At 38.9% G+C, this 16546-nt stretch overlaps 3 protein-coding genes across 3 annotated transcripts; all 3 read left to right on the forward strand.

Moving 5' to 3' along the window:
* The first annotated feature begins 4483 nt into the window (after nucleotides 1–4483).
* LOC113580712 (trace amine-associated receptor 13c-like) lies at nucleotides 4484–6217 on the forward strand. The gene has a single exon (XM_027015420.2). The coding sequence runs from the start codon at nucleotides 4546–4548 to the stop codon at nucleotides 5530–5532; it is 987 nt and encodes a 328-aa protein (XP_026871221.2). The 5' UTR covers nucleotides 4484–4545; the 3' UTR covers nucleotides 5533–6217.
* A 3686-nt stretch (nucleotides 6218–9903) lies between these two features.
* On the forward strand, nucleotides 9904–11036 carry LOC113580738 (trace amine-associated receptor 13c-like). Its single transcript, XM_027015463.3, has one exon. The coding sequence runs from the start codon at nucleotides 9904–9906 to the stop codon at nucleotides 10924–10926; it is 1023 nt and encodes a 340-aa protein (XP_026871264.1). The 3' UTR covers nucleotides 10927–11036.
* Nucleotides 11037–13144: 2108 nt separating this feature from the next.
* On the forward strand, nucleotides 13145–14802 carry LOC145652395 (trace amine-associated receptor 13c-like). The gene has a single exon (XM_081702423.1). The coding sequence runs from the start codon at nucleotides 13537–13539 to the stop codon at nucleotides 14557–14559; it is 1023 nt and encodes a 340-aa protein (XP_081558549.1). The 5' UTR covers nucleotides 13145–13536; the 3' UTR covers nucleotides 14560–14802.
* Nucleotides 14803–16546: the final 1744 nt, after the last annotated feature.

Below are 16546 nucleotides of genomic sequence, written 5' to 3' on the forward strand. Positions count from 1 at the left end.
ACGGCCTTCTTCTGCTGTTTGTCCACCACAAAATCTAAATGACAAATGAAAACTTAACCCTTATTTTCAGACAAAAAATAGTGCACAATAGAAGTGTAGTCTTTATTTTGTACAACAAAATATGTGCATTCTGTTGAATTTATAAAATAAATTATCCTTTGAATGTTTAATTGTCCATACTGCTACAGAAAGGCTCTAATTAAAATTGGTGCACTATGTTGCAATCTGACATTAGGGTGGCTAAAATATACATATTCTGTAGTCTAAGAAAGAACTATGGAACTATCCATTGACTATTATTGTAACACAATCACCAAGCCCCATACCTCCCCCCACCCCACTGCACTTAGCAGACCACTTCTGGAGGTAATGACGTCATGCTGCATGTCAGTAGTGATATTAACAAACTAGCCTTTCACATGTCAGTGGGATGGTTGATACCTAGCTATAAAAGACACTCTGCAAAGTTGTTTGCCATTTAGCATTACTGAACACAACTGTGTGATCTTCAGTTTGCAGACCTGGCTCTTATTCAGATGGATATCACAGAGGATCAACATAACATGACAGTTCAGTACTGCTTCCCTGACAACAACTTGTCATGCATAATGGTGGTTTGAACAGGCCCTGGCAATGTGCTAATCTAATGTTAAGGTGTGATGGCAGCAGCAACAGCACTCCTATTAGCCACCTACATGTTGCTCCATGTGCTTACTGCATTCTTTGTTCGAGCTCGGGTCCTCTACCAGTGGCCTGGGAGCTTGAGGGTCCTGCATAGAATCTTTGTTATTCCCAGGATTGCACTCTTCTGGATAGAGAACTTGGATCATGTTCCTGTAATCTGCTGGAATCATTCTCCCAGTTTGGGCATCACAGCTCCTAGTGCTCAGATTACTACTGCAAGCACTGTTCCCGTCACCATCCAGATCTTTACATTTTTTCTAGCTCTTTTCTCTCCCTTTGTATATATATATATATATATATATATATATATATATATATATATATATATATATATCAAACTAAAACACCTCCGTTAGCACTTATATATATATATATATATATATATCCACACTCCAAAAACCTGCTTATCTTCTCTGGCTGTGGCTGATCTTCTTTTGGGACTGATTGTTATGCCAGTGAAGATAATGGAACTGAGAGACAACTGTTGACATGTTGGGAAAACTGTATGTTCTCTTTTTGCGTTGATTGTGTATGGCAATGGTAGCTCAGTGGTTAAGGTGCTTGGATTTTAATTAGAAGGTTCCTACTTCAAGCTCCACCACTGTTGGGTTCCTGCGCAAAACCCTTAACGCTCAAGTTGTACTCAGTCATAATTGTAAGTCACTTTGGATAAAAGCATCAGTGAAATGCTGTAAATATATATTATAGTGATTGTATATATTACAGCCCCTACTGCTCCAGTTACCACAAGAACCACAGTTACTTTCATCCCCACATCTTTTCTATCTCTTCCTTCGGCCCTTGGTATTTTTTGAGCTTTTCATGTTTCTTTTTCCTGATGTTGCTCTCACTCCGAATTGCCAAATCTATCACTATGGCTTTTTGCTGTTTGTGGACCACTACTATGTCCAGTTGGTTCCCTATTACCATCTTATCTAGTTGTATCTGGACATCCCACAGATCTTAGCACAGTCATTTTCTACCACCTCTGGGGGTATATCCCACTTATACTGTACCTTGGAACTTCAAGGCTGAACTCAGCACAGCTGTTTCTGTACGCTATGCTTGCGCTTTGGTTATAGCGTTCCATGTATGCCCTGACTCCTTGCATCTTGTACCCCACTGCTATGTGCTATATTGTCTCAGGGGCATCTTTGCACAGCCTGCAACTGGGATCCTGCCTGGTGTGGTAGATCCAAGTTCCCACTGATCTTGTGTTTAGCACTTGTTCCTATGCTGCCATGATTAATGCCTCCGTGCAGTCTTTCAGTTCAGCCTTTTCCAGCCATTGGTAGAATTTCTCCATATCAGTTACTTCCACTATCTGCCTGTAGTACACACTGTGCAGGGTTTTTTCTCTTATATGATGGTCCCTGTTCCTCCTAATTTCCATCCACCTCTGGTTTCTGCTGTCTGAGGTATTCATTAAGCACTTTGTCTCTTGGGGCCATTATCATGGTGTATTCCTGGATCTTGGGTGTTTCATCCTGGATAGTGGTTCTGACACTTAATAGTCCTCAGCCCCCCTCTTTCTGTTTAGTCTACAGTCTCAGAGTGCTGGATAAGGGATGAAACCCTCTGTGCATTGTAAGAAGTTTGCTTGTCTTGTGGTTTGTGGCTTCTATCTCCTCCTTGGGTCATCTTATTATTCCAGCAAGATAACTGATGACTGGCAGGGCACAGGTGTTGATAGGTGTTGATCCCATTCAGCTGACTTTGCAGGACTTGCCTCACTCTTTGTAGATATTTGGCTGTAGGTGCTTTTCCTTGTGGCCTCTTCATGATTCCCATTTGCCTTTGGGGTTCTAAGGTACTTGTAGCTGCCCTCAACATATATTAGTTTCTGGTAGTGTGATCCCCTCTGTTCTAGCTACCATCCCTCTCCTTGTAACCATCTGACCACACTTGTCCAGTTCGAATGACATTCTGATGTCATTGCTTTATATCCTGGTGAGATGGATTAGTGAGTTGATGTCTCAATCACTTCTGGCATACAGCTTGATGTCATCCATTTACAGTAGCTGGTGTCTGTAGCCACTCTTGGTGATGATTCCACTGAGGGGGTTCAGGCCTATGCGGAACAGCCATGGGGACAGGGCATATCCTTGGTAAATCCCACACTTGATGGTGACTTGTGCTGTGGGCTTCTAAGGTTGTCTTCCATAGTTCAACTGAGTTCTTGATGAAGTCTCTTAGAGTCTTGTTGATGTTATACAGCCTCAAGCATTCCAAGATTCATGTGTGGGCCACTGAATCATAGGCTATCTTCTGATCAATCCAGGGAGTGCACTGATTGGTCTGTCTGGTCTTACAGTCTCAAGTGATTGTTTTATCCAACAGCAGCTGGTGCTTGGCTCCTCTGGTGTTCTTGCCAATATCTTTCTGTGCCCTGTTCATGTATTGAGCCATGTGCCTACTTATCTTAGCCACAGTAATGCCTGACAGGAGCTTCCATGGTGTACAGAGGCAGGTGATCTGCCAGTAGTTGGATGGAATTGCCCCTTTCTGGGGGTCCTTAGGATCAGGACTATCCAGCCTTCAGTTAACCATTCAGGGTGGGTTCTATCCATTAGCAGCTGGTTCATTTGTGTTGCCAGGCCTCATCTTCACTCTGCCTGTGGCTGATCTTCTTGTGGGACTGACTGTTATGCCAGTTAAGATAATGGAACTGAAACAAAACTGTTGGCATCTTGGGAAAACTGTATGCTCTCTTTTTGCATTGATTGTGTTTGGCAATGGTAGCTCAGTGGTTAAGGTGCTTGGCTTTTAATTAGAAGGTTCCTACTTCAAGCTCCACCACTGTTGGGCCCCTGCGCAAAACCGTTAACACTCAAGTTGTACTCAGTCATAATTGTAAGTCACTTTGGATAAAAGCATCAGTGAATTGTGTGTGTGTGTATGTGTATATATATATATATATATATATATATATATATATATATATATATATATATATATATATATATATATATATGCCTCCAGGCAGTCCATTTCCGTCAAACTTGGGTCCTCTACCAGAGGCCTGGAAGCTTGAGAATCCTGAGTAGTATCTTAGCTGTTCCCAGGACTGCAAAAACCGAAATCTCTGTTGTTGTTCCTGGTATCTGTTTGAGACATTCTCCTAGTTTGGGGATTACAGCCTCTACTTACAGCCCAATTGCCACGAGAACACAGTTGTCTTCACCTCTCACATCTTTTCTATCTCTTTCTTTTCATGTTTTTTTTTCCTGATGTTGCTATCACTTGGGATTGCTACATCTATCACTACGGCCTTCTTCTGCTGTTTGTCCACCACAAAATCTAAATGACAAATGAAAACTTAACCCTTATTTTCAGTTTCATTCTCTTTCTTCATTCTAGGAAGAAAGACAAAAAATAGTGCACAATAGAAGTGTAGTCTTTATTTTGTACAACAAAATATGTGCATTCTGTTGAATTTATAAAATAAATTATCCTTTGAATGTTTAATTGTCCATACTGCTACAGAAAGGCTCTAATTAAAATTGGTGCACTATGTTGCAATCTGACATTAGGGTGGCTAAAATATACATATTCTGTAGTCTAAGAAAGAACTATGGAACTATCCATTGACTATTATTGTAACACAATCACCAAGCCCCATACCTCCCCCCACCCCACTGCACTTAGCAGACCACTTCTGAAGGTAATGACATCATGCTGCATGTCAGTAGTGATGTTAACAAACTAGCCTTTCACATGTCAGTGGGATGGTTGATACCTAGCTATAAAAGACACTCTGCAAAGTTGTTTGCCATTTAGCATTACTGAACACAACTGTGTGATCTTCAGTTTGCAGACCTGGCTCTTATTCAGAAGGATATCACAGAGGATCAACATAACATGACAGTTCAGTACTGCTTCCCTGACAACAACTTGTCATGCATAATGGTGGTTCGAACAGGCCCTGGCAATATGTTATTGTTTATTTTTCTCTCATGTATCTCTGTATGCACTGTGTTTTTGAACTTGCTAGTGATCATCTCCATCTCTCACTTCAAGCAGCTCCACACTCCAACTAACCTGCTTGTCCTCTCTCTGGCTGTGGCTGATCTTCTTGTGGGACTGATTGTTATGCCAGTGAAGATAATGGAACTGGTAGACAACTGTTGGTATCTTGGGAAAACTGCATGTTCTCTTTTTCCAGTGATTGTATATATTATAGTGTCTGCATCAAATGGTAGCCTAGTTTTCATTGCAATTGATCGCTACATTGCTATTAATGACCCTCTGCTGTATTCCACTAAAATTACAGTTTTTAAAACCTCAATGTTTATAGTTATAAACTGGTCTTGCTCTGTCCTGTATAATTTTCTATTTTATTATTTTGAAGGCCACCTCCTTCAGACAGAGAAATTTACTTCATGCATTGGAGAGTGTGTAGTGGCACAAGATTTTTCAAGTTCAATTGCTGATCTAGTTATTTCGTTTATTTGTCCATGTTCTGTTATAATACTTTTATATATGAAAATTTTTAAAGTGGCAATACAGCAAGCTAAAACTGTAAATGCTGTGGAATACGATAATGCACATGGACGCGGAGTCAAAGGTTCTAAAAACAAAGCTGCAAAAACACTGGGCATTGTTATTTGTGTCTATGTTGCTATTTGGATACCATATTATATAAGCTCTGTGTCATTTGAAAGCATAACCTCATTATCAGTTGTGTGGACTGTATTTAGTTGGCTAATATATACTAACTCCACAGTGAATCCCCTAATATATGCCATATTCTATCCATGGTTCAGAATATCAGTTAAATATATTATAACTTGTAGAATATTTGATTCTTCACCTTCAAAGGTTAATTTGTTTCCTGAGTGCTCATAAATTTAAGGTGAATTCACCTTTTAATGATGAGACCACAGTAATATCCCACATAAAATACAATGGATAATCAATGGAGTTCCAATTTACTATTTGTACCTTTGTGTGTGTGTGTGTGTGTGTGTGTGTGTGTGTGTGTGTGTGTGTGTTTGTGCAGGTGGGAGGCACTTTGATATTATTGATCACTAAGATGGCATATTAATGCTAATGCTGTATTTAAAAAAAATCTCATTAGGCCTATGATAGCCTGTGATTAGGAGGAGTATTAATTTATTCTAACCTTGAATCTAACCATAAAAATAAATTGTAATTATTGGTTAGTAACTGAACAGATAATAGAACTGTAGAATATAGACAGTTCACCCACTGTGACTGTAAAATTGCTCTATCTGCAATATATAGCCTAAACACCAGCTTCTGCTTTAGAATCGCATTACAAGTTAATCCTGTGGTACATGTGACTGTTCTAAGATTGGACCATACTGAAAACCAAAATTGTTTTTTCAAGTTCATGACTGGATAGCGACTATGAATTAAATATTACACCACAGCAAACTGTGGTCTCTAATTCAATCTACATATATTTAACCATTAAAAAGAGATTTTTACAAGAGCAATATATTTAGATATATTTAGTGCAAATAGTAATCTATTTAGTAGTATGTAATATTTTCTTTCTTTTGCTAAATAAAAGGAACTGAATTTTGTCTTTTTGCCATGTGGTGTTCAATAGAAGAACAAAACTTCATATATATATATATATATATATATATATATATATATATATATATATATATATATATATATATATGATGTAGACAATATTGTCAGAGAAGATTCTGACATGCATGCTGCTGGCCACCAGAAGTCCTCCTCACTGGAATATTAACAGTTTCCTTGGTTACTCATCTCACCTATCTGCAGCCTCTCAGTTCATTAATGCTCTATATAATGCTTCCAGGAACTTACAGAACTTGCGAAGTATTGCCAGATTTTCATAGTCTGCATACCAAGCCATTTATTGTCTGATTCTCTGGATTTCAACCTCTGCTTACCTTCTGGGTTTTGGATTTTTGCTTAGCCCCTTGTGCACTGTGCTTCTCTGACTTCTGTTTTTTACTCTGGCTTGCCTAGTTTTTGACTTTTGTGTTTGGCTCTGTTGTATTGCTCTCAGTAAAGTACCCTACTTGTGTATGCTACCTCTGTGTCTGAGGGTGCGTCGTCACAAAACTACACATTATTTATATTTCCTCTCTCCTTTCATACTCTTTTTCTCTATCTTCAGTAAACATTTTTGGCAGATAAACATTTCACCCATATCAACCCAACATTTGAATCCCATAAGTAATTTGCTGGCAATAAGATACACTGCTGTATTAAATAATTGCTGTAGAATCTACAGACCTGCATCTGGCAACCCACTCCTAACTCATGGGTCATAAGCAGAGATAAAAATGACACATATGCAGAGACATTACTCTAAAATCCAGCCCATGGTTGAATAACTGGGAAACAGCCCAGGGTTGAATAACTGGGAGTCCAAGACACACAACTAGAATACATAGCACTCAACATTTAGAAAAGATACCAGGAATGTATAAAACATAAACCAGGAAGGCATTACATCAGTGTCTTGCAAGACAAGGAGACATGGACCACTGTGAAGAAAGGAGTGAGCATGGGAGGACCAGTGTTGGCAGGTGAACTCTTTCAGCATCTTGCATACATCAATGTGCCCCACAACAGCCAGCATATCCTCAGTCAGTGTGGCACCAGCATCTGCCACAGGTCATCCTCTACATGGGTCATTGTGCAAACAGAGGCCAGGATGAAGCACCTCACCAGTAGGCCTGCCTGGTTTTTGTCCAACCTAGAACCATCTGTGCTATGAGGAAAGCTTTGCATAATCCTTCTGGACACAGCAGAACTCTTTATTTACATTTACAGCATTTAGCTGAAACTTTTATCCAAAGCAACTTACAATTATGACTAAGTACAACTTGAGCAATTGAGGGTTAAGGGCCTTGCTCAGGGGCCCAGCAGTGGCAACTTGGCAGTGGTGGAGCTTGAAGTAGGAACCTTCTAATTACAAGTCAAGTACCTTAACCACTGAGCTACCACTGACCCTGGCTTTATGGCTTAATCTAATGTTAAGGTGCGGTGGCAGCAGCAACAGCACTCCTCTCTGCCACCTCCATGTTGCTCCATGTGCTTTCTGATTTCTCTTGTGTCGATGTTGAGGAGAGATGCTGCTCATATTTGCCGCCTGTAATCCTTGGGCACCCATCAACCAACTATGGCACTGTATGTTCAGCTCCTCCAGAACTGACAGCATCATTCACAGAGAATGAGTGCCACTGTCTCTATTGCTCTGTGACTGTGGGGATGTCCAGACTCCTCACAAACTCTTCGGTGATGCAACTGCAGGCAGATCCACACAAGTTACTTGTTCTGGGTTGTTGCTGGTGGTATCTGCCCCTTCTTTCGTGCAGGAGATGATCCAACCATATTGGCATTGAGATGAGATGTACACAAACAATGAGTCTAGGTTTCAACTCCTTTTTTAAACACTCCCACCAATCTTATTGGGCCATTGTACTCAACAGGGCCATCACCATAACTATGAAGCAGTGTTAATTATCAGTTGAGTGATGTTACATAGTAGCCACTACTTTGAAAGTGGAGGGTTTTATACGTCACTATAAAAATATGGCAAAAGGTATATCTGTCAGGTCAGCCCTGCTCTACAGCACATTTTGATCAGTTCCAACTGGCAGAGCACTGCAGCATTCTATCAAAGGATTTAAAATTTAGAACTAATTTGAACAAAATTGCAAATATATTTGGGTTTTTGTGTTTCAGATGTGTAATGCGTCTTTGATATGTTTTTATGTGTTTGTGTTGTTTTGACCCTGGACCACGCTCATGTTTATGCTTTTGGATAAATGCTCATCTTAGCCTTTGCATCCTGCCTCTGTTCACTAAGCATTACAGTGTGTCATCTCCAGGATACTCACATGTTTTAGCCATGGGGTATTGTATGGCTATCCATGAGCGATGCCTGCCTTAGTCAACTACAATAATGTTACAATGGACCAATCACAGTGTAGCAGATTAATTGTTGTTACCTACTAGCCACACTTGCCTTCCATAATACCTCTTACATACTTGTTATATTTCTCCCTTGTGTAGAATGATGCCATTGGGTTAGGCTTCCCTGTCCAACATGCCTCCGCTTACCTTGGATTTGGGAGGGACTCCTATGCCTATGCTGGCACTTCTGGGTTATGGGAATGGGCCCATGAAGCTCTGCTAGGTCACAGCCAGATTCATCCCAGTCTGAGGTAAAGCTCAGCTTCAACCATTGACATCCCTGGTGGACGACTATGCGACACAATACCTAGAAATTGTGTTGATTTGCAACATCTCACCATGCAGTGTTATGAAGGCACTCTTCCATGTTCTGTCTGGAGTCAGAATCCTGAAAAAGATTTTGACTGATGAAGGCACAGTATTTAGGTGATGCACACTGTGCAAACTTTCTGAGTTATTGGGGATTAAGTCAATTCACATCAGTGTCTACACTGAACACAATGCATGGTTGAGTGGCTTAATCAGACTCTCAAAAGCATGATTTGGAGGTCCATTTGGAGTTTCCTAAAGATGTTATGGGTTGGGATAACTTGCTGATTGTTTTGCTACAGTGTGGGAGGCCCTTCAAGGTTTTGCAAGGTTCTTGTCTTTTGCATCACTATATCGTCAGCTACCCTGGGGCATCCTAGAGCTGTGAAAATTTGGGAGGAGGGACTTTCATACAACAAAACTAAAATTCAATATGTCCTTGACCTGAGAGCAAAGCTCAACTCACTGGAAAGGAAAGCCATCTGACCACTGTACTATAATATTTACAGATTCTGTCCAGTTAATGGGTGAAACGATATAGTCAGAGATTGTCAGCAAACTAAAACAAATTTATAAAAAGTGTGGAATTGACATCAGATGACTTTTATTATGCAATACATGTCACAAAAAGGAAATATTGACTTTTCTTATGGAAATACTAAGGAGTGGCTTTCAATTCAGTTATGACAGTGCAGATGAATTTGTCTATTGACATAGACAACTCTCATGGACAGTTATTTACATTTACATTCTGATAGCTATATCAGAAATATCTGCAAAACAGTAGTCTGTCAGCAACATAATTTGAGATTTGTTCTTAGGTGGCCATCACTGTACGATGTAAATGTTGCATATCAGGTGAGTGATGATGCAGACTAACTAGCCACTCAGATGTTAGTGGGAGGAATTATACAGTGCTATAATAATACAGTGCAAAAGCCAAGCACACAATTTAGCCAACTGCGTCTTCAGATGGGTATCACAGATTATCAGCAAAACATAACAGTTCAGTACTGCTTTCCTGGCAACAACTCATCATGCAGAAAAGAGGTCCGAACAGGCACTGGGAATATATTGTTATTCACTCTTCTATCATGTATCTCTGTATGCACTGTCTTTTTGAACATGCTCGTGATCATCTCCATCTCTCACTTCAAGCAGCTCCACACTCCAACCAACCTGCTCGTCCTCTCTTTGGCTGTGGCTGATCTTCTTGTGGGACTAATTGTTATGCCAGTGAATGTAATGGGACTGATAGATAACTGTTGGTATCTTGGTACTATGGCATGCATTGTTATTCCACTGACCAATGCTCTGTCAACATCAGCATCTCTCTGTAGCATGACGTTGATTGCAGTTGATCGGTACATTGCTGTTAATGACCCTCTGAATTATTCCACCAAAATCACAGTTTGTAAAACCTCTGTATTCATAATTTTTGGATGGTCATATTGTCTACTGTATGTCTTTGCCTTTTTATACTTTAATGACCATCTGCTTCCATCTCAGATTATTATTAGATGTCATGGAGAATGTGTACTATATGTAAAATATCCATGGATGATTGTTGACTTGATAGTTATGTTTATTACCCCTTGTTCTATTATATTGATCTTGTATTCATTCATTTTTAATGTGGCAAGACGTCAGACTCAAGCTGTGAGATCTGTGTTAAATAGTACCTCTAACAGACAAGGAAACAAAGTTTCAAACACTTCTGAAACCAAAGCAGCAAAAACACTGGGAATTGTTGTTTGTGTTTATCTTGCTTGCTGGATACCATTTTATTTAAGTTCATTGTCAGTTGAAAGCATGTCCTCATTGTCACTGGTGTGGACAGTGTTTGGGTGGCTAGCATACATCAATTCCTCTATGAATCCCCTAATATATGCTATATTTTATCCATGGTTTAGAGCATCAGCTAAGTATATTGTAACATGTAGAACACTGGAATCCTCGTCTTCAAGGTTTAATTTGTTTCAAGAGCATTTCTGATGTCAAACATTATTGCACAGAAAAGGTTATTGTTCCAAGCATGTAACCATTAGAATACTGCAGGTCCTTATGTCAATAGATGATTGATTCTAAGCAAATTAAAACATTTAAATAGGATTCAGCTGAGAACTTGTGAATAAATATTTTTTACATTATTTTTTACATTCTTAAACTAATTATACTTTCAACCATTACCATATATATATATATATATATATATATATATATATATATATATATATATATATATATATATATAAATCGTCAGTCTTCTTCCATCTGCACATGTACACCTGCAACCACCTGCCAGTGCTTTGTTCCAATGCAATGCACAGCTGATGAAGAACCTCTGTCCAAAACCTTGTCTTTCTCTGGAACTCTCTACATTTCCTACTACTGTCGAGATTTTATTAGTTTTAATGAATTATCAGTTACAGTTGGTAAATTAAAAAAAAAAAGTTTTTGACCAGGCTCTACTGAATGGTGGTTGCTATACAGGTGGGATGAAGAATAATTTAATTAGGGGCAATTTGGGCAGACATTTCCAGCTCAAGTAGTACTCATAATATGTCAGCTTTAGTGGTATTTGAGTTAGGATGGTAGGAAATCTGGAAATGAATGTGAATGAAGAATAGGGCATAATATGCTTGATGCATACTGAGGTGTCTAGAGCACCTTATGTAGTCAGAATTCTTTTGATCAGAATTGGGAAGGTACAGGCCATTGAATCATCTGAGGCTATGCTTCTGAAACCCTGAGCCAATTTTACCACTCCTCTAAGGCGAGTTGTATGGCCAAGACTTCAGTTGTTGATGCCATAATTGCTCCTAGTTATGGTCATCTATAAGTTTGTGGAACATTGTGAAAGGACCATTGCACGACCTACTTCAGAAAGTGTAAATCTTTACAACAAAAAAGCCTTAGGGGTCTGGAGGCTTCAGAAAGGCTGCAGTAATTAATGTTTATTTTAAGAACTGAAAAGATATCTTAACCTGTTGCGACCTCCTTTTAGTAGGGAGGTAAGGGGAGAGACTATGCTGTTGAAACCTCTGATAGAAGCAATAAAAGCAGGTAAAACTGTCACGCCTATGCAACCAGGCTCAAGCTTCAGGTTCATTATGGAAAGCCAATGGGAATGGAACAAGACATGCATGATGCTATACTCATGACCTATGTCTTCAGTGACACCTGTACGAAGAAACTAACATTACTGTCAGTTTCTCACACTAAACTGACTTCTAACTTGTATATTTTAAGTCTTCCATGGCTACAAAGGCAACCAGTTCTCTTGGGAGGCCTCTGATATTCTCTCATGGTCCAAACAATATTTTAATTTGAAATGCTCACACACATCAACAATGGCTACTACTGTAATGACAATGTTGACTATCAGGTAAGTGACGACGCTGGAAAACTAGCCATTGTGTGTCAGTGGGAGGATTCATACTTTAATACAAAGAGACACTGTGCACAGGCAAATCTGACTGTCAAGCTGACCAACAGAATGTGATCAGCTCCAGACTGGTAAAACTGCATCTACATAAAATGAATATTATAGAGAATCACCAAAACATGACATTTCAGTTTTGCTTTTCTGACAACAACTCATCATGCAGAAAGGAGGTCTGAACCAGCTCTGGAAATATGTTTATGATCATTTTTGTATATATTACAGCTATATATTACACTTGGTAATGACTCACAACAAAATTACACTACATAAAAAACATTCATCCTCTCTATTTTACTGTTTAGCCAGAGTATCAGAAGCTAAAGTAACTACATCCATTTTACAATAGGAGATTAATAGTGCAAGGAATTCAGCTTTGTAATAGGCATAGTCCATGCTTTTGGTCAATATACTTGCAGTACACAAAGTATCTCTTCTCATTGCCAGTATCTATTTTGTTTACTTTTAGTATGTTCCATAATGTGTTTACTGTACAGCCACTTACTGACAAATTGTTTAAATTATATAATAGAAAGCCATAAAGTTCAAAGCACTACACATGCATGTGACCATATTGTATGTGAAAGCAGTACATTACTTGATTCGAGTAATTGAGCTCATGCATTGTGCTCCCGGCTTTGAAGAAGATTGCAAATCAACTGCCCCATTATACCATCTGTGACAACAAGGCCATGTATTAGGGAATTCAACACATGATATGGGAGGTACGTAGAAATCCAACAGCATAAATACAGCAAACAGCTGAAAAAATCTTATTTTCATCATAGGTTCATATCACTACTGTGTATTTTTTGGTAGTTATAAGATACTTTACAATATATTTAAAGAAATTACTGAAAATAAAAAGATTAATAGTGGTTTACATAAAGGAAATTGAAGATCAGAAAATGGAGGCCAAGGAATTTGTGATCTGCCTGTTTCTTTTCAGAGCACACTGATCTACCTACATAGTGAGGTTGGAATGCAAATGTCATAGTGTTCAGTATCAAATGAGTAATGATGGGGACATACTAGCAACTTGCATGAGTGGGAGGATTCATGAACCACTATAAAAAGATGCTCTGCAAAGGAAAACTAACCAGTTCATCACTACTGAACAGTGTGATCAACTCCAATCGGCAGACCTGCATATAGTTGGGATGAACATCACAGAGTATCAGCAAATTGCAACAGTTCAGTACTGCTTTCCTGACAACAACTCATCATGCAGAAAGGAGGTCCAAACAGGCACTGGGAATATATTTTTATTCACTCTCCTTTCATGTATCTCTGTATGCACTGTGTGTTTGAACCTGCTGGTGATCATCTCCATCTCTCACTTCAAGCAACTCCACAGTCCAACAAACCTACTTGTCCTCTCTCTGGCTGTGGCTGATCTTCTTGTAGGACTGATTGTTATGCCAGTGAAGATAATGGAACTGATAGACAACTGTTGGTATTTTGGTGAAATAGCATGTACTATTGTCTTGGTGATCAATTCTCTCTCATTGTCAACATCTCTCTGTAGCATGGTTTTCATTGCAGTTGATCGGTACATTGCTGTTAATGACCCTCTGATTTATTCCACTAAAATCACTGTTTGTAAAACCTCTTTAATCATAATTCTAGGCTGGTCATTTTCTCTGTTGTATGTCATCATCTATTTGCACTTTAATGACAGTCTGCTTCAGTCACAGATTGGGAGTAGATGCCTTGGAGAATGTATACTGTTTGTAATACATTTGTGGGTGATTATTGACCTTGTAGTTTTTTTTATAGCCCCATGCTGCACGATATTGGTATTGTATTCATTCATTTTTAATGTGGCAAGATTTCAAGCTAAAGCTGTGAGAGCTGTGTTGAATAGTACCTCAAGCAAACATGGAGACAATGTTTCAAACTCCTCTGAAATCAAAGCAGCAAAAACACTGGGCATTGTTGTTTGTGTTTATCTTGCTTGCTGGATACCTTTTTATTTAAGTTCCCTTTCATCGGACAACATATCCACTTTGTCACTGGTGTGGACTATGCTGGGATGGCTAGCATACATGAATTCCTCTGTGAATCCCCTAATATATGCTATATTTTATCCATGGTTTAAAGCATCAACTAAGTATATTGTAACTTGTAAAATATTCGAATCCTCATCTTCAAGGTATAATTTGTTTAGAGAGCATTTTTAATTTCAAAGGTCATTCCTCTGACTAGACTGAGATCACGTCATATTTAATTGAAAAAAATTGCAATAAAAAACTATTATCTATTAATATCTATTACTTATATGATTTAATCTTTAGAATAGTGGAGTTATCATTTTAAAGAACTGATTTGTTGTTTTTTTATTTTTTAATTAGAATTTAGTCAACAAAATAATTTGACAGCAAAGTATAGCCATCAAAGTCTTGTGAACTCATACATGAATTCTTGTGAACTCAAAAATGAATAGATATACACTGAATTATATTTCCAAATTTTCCATTAAAAATCTTCATATATTCTGTGAGTGTATGTCTAAAACATCCTGTCCAACTTCTACATCTCATATATATATATATATATAGAGGGAGAGAGAGAGAGAGAGAGAGAGAGAGAATAATAAATGACATATAAATAAATAGTTATTGTTTACATTTATGACCTTCTCATATGCTACAGTTCCATCACAGAACGTATAAAGTACGTTAGGGTTGTGCTGAGATGCCTCCTAAATCCCCTAACACCTATCTCTGCTGGTCTTATATATGATTGCCAATACATGTTCTGTCAATTCTGCCACCAAAGCTTGGTGTACTTCAGCTTCTTCCTCTTCACTGCATTTGCAAAGGGAATTATTAAGTCTATAAAATAATATATATCTATTTATATTCAGAGTTAAACATCAAGTCAGGGCTCACTGTAATTAGCACAATACACTGTGGCACCTATAGTTTAATTTTTAAATTTATTTATTTTTTTTACCTACATCCATTAACAATTTTGAGTTTTGCATCCAATACCAGCAACTCTTTGCAGTAGATTTACTGTTTCTATAGATTTTCCCAACAAAGCCATTACACTTGTGATCCTTGCAATGCTGCTGTTGAGTGCTATGCTTCCTCTTCCTACTTGCAATTAAAACTAGTTATTATTTGCCTTCTTTCTGGCAATGTGGCCATATTAAATCCTTTCCACAAATCACATGATACAAAAACCTGCTTTTCTGCATTACACTAATCACCTCCTTTATCTGTAATAAGCTCCTGGCTAACTGCACAGCTACTTGTAGATTCCACTTTCTCTCTTCTTTTGTGATTGGTACCTGGCGTTTTTATCACTACATCCTTAGATCCTAAAAAAAATCATCTCACTACACAATAGACTGAACAATAGATGGAGATTAGACAATAATTGGAGAAGAGAACTGGACAGGATACTGATTGAAAGGTTGTACAGAGATCTAGACAGAAGGGTGGACTAGGGACTGGAGGACAATTGACATAGGGAGAGGGACAGTAATGGACATGGGGAGAGGGAGAGAAACACTCATGAGCATGGGGACAGACATTGAGGAAAACAAAGAGCCAGAGAGGATTACAATGACAAGCATGGGAATTAACACAGTGAACAAGACAAGAACTGGTGATAGTAGGAACAGGGGATGAGACAGTCACAGGCAGAAAATGAGGGCTAGACAACAACAAGAGGAACGGGATGGATGCCTGAGCAGGAAAATGGACAGGAGGGGGCACCCTCTTGGGAATAGTTTGCAACATTGGTTTGGGAACAGGGTGCAGTGGATCCGACACACCCATGGAAGCAGGGAACACCAGATACAGACAAGGAACAAAACAAAACATCATAGCAAATGTAAAGGGGCAGCAGGGCTGTCTGGGTTATCAGTGGTGAAACACCCTGACAGCCGGCACCCTTGGTGGACACTAAAGGAGGGTAAGACCTCCAAGATCGGCCCAAATTCAGATGGGGTGGAACAGGGAAGGGGAATGGAAAAAGAGGCACCAATAAAAAGGAAACCAGGTCACAGGAACAGTTTGAAGTTAGGACACAGATATACCTGCTACACTACTATGAAAGTGAGGGGAATTTATGAGTGAAAAACAGGAAGAAGGAGTATGGAGAGCACTTAGTGAAAACATAGGTGGAGCTCACCCAACCAGATGTTCAAACCCAGGT

Source organism: Electrophorus electricus, chromosome 19 (genome assembly GCF_041902795.1).
Source record: "Electrophorus electricus isolate QZ-2024a chromosome 19, ASM4190279v1, whole genome shotgun sequence".
NCBI lineage: Eukaryota > Metazoa > Chordata > Actinopteri > Gymnotiformes > Gymnotidae > Electrophorus > Electrophorus electricus.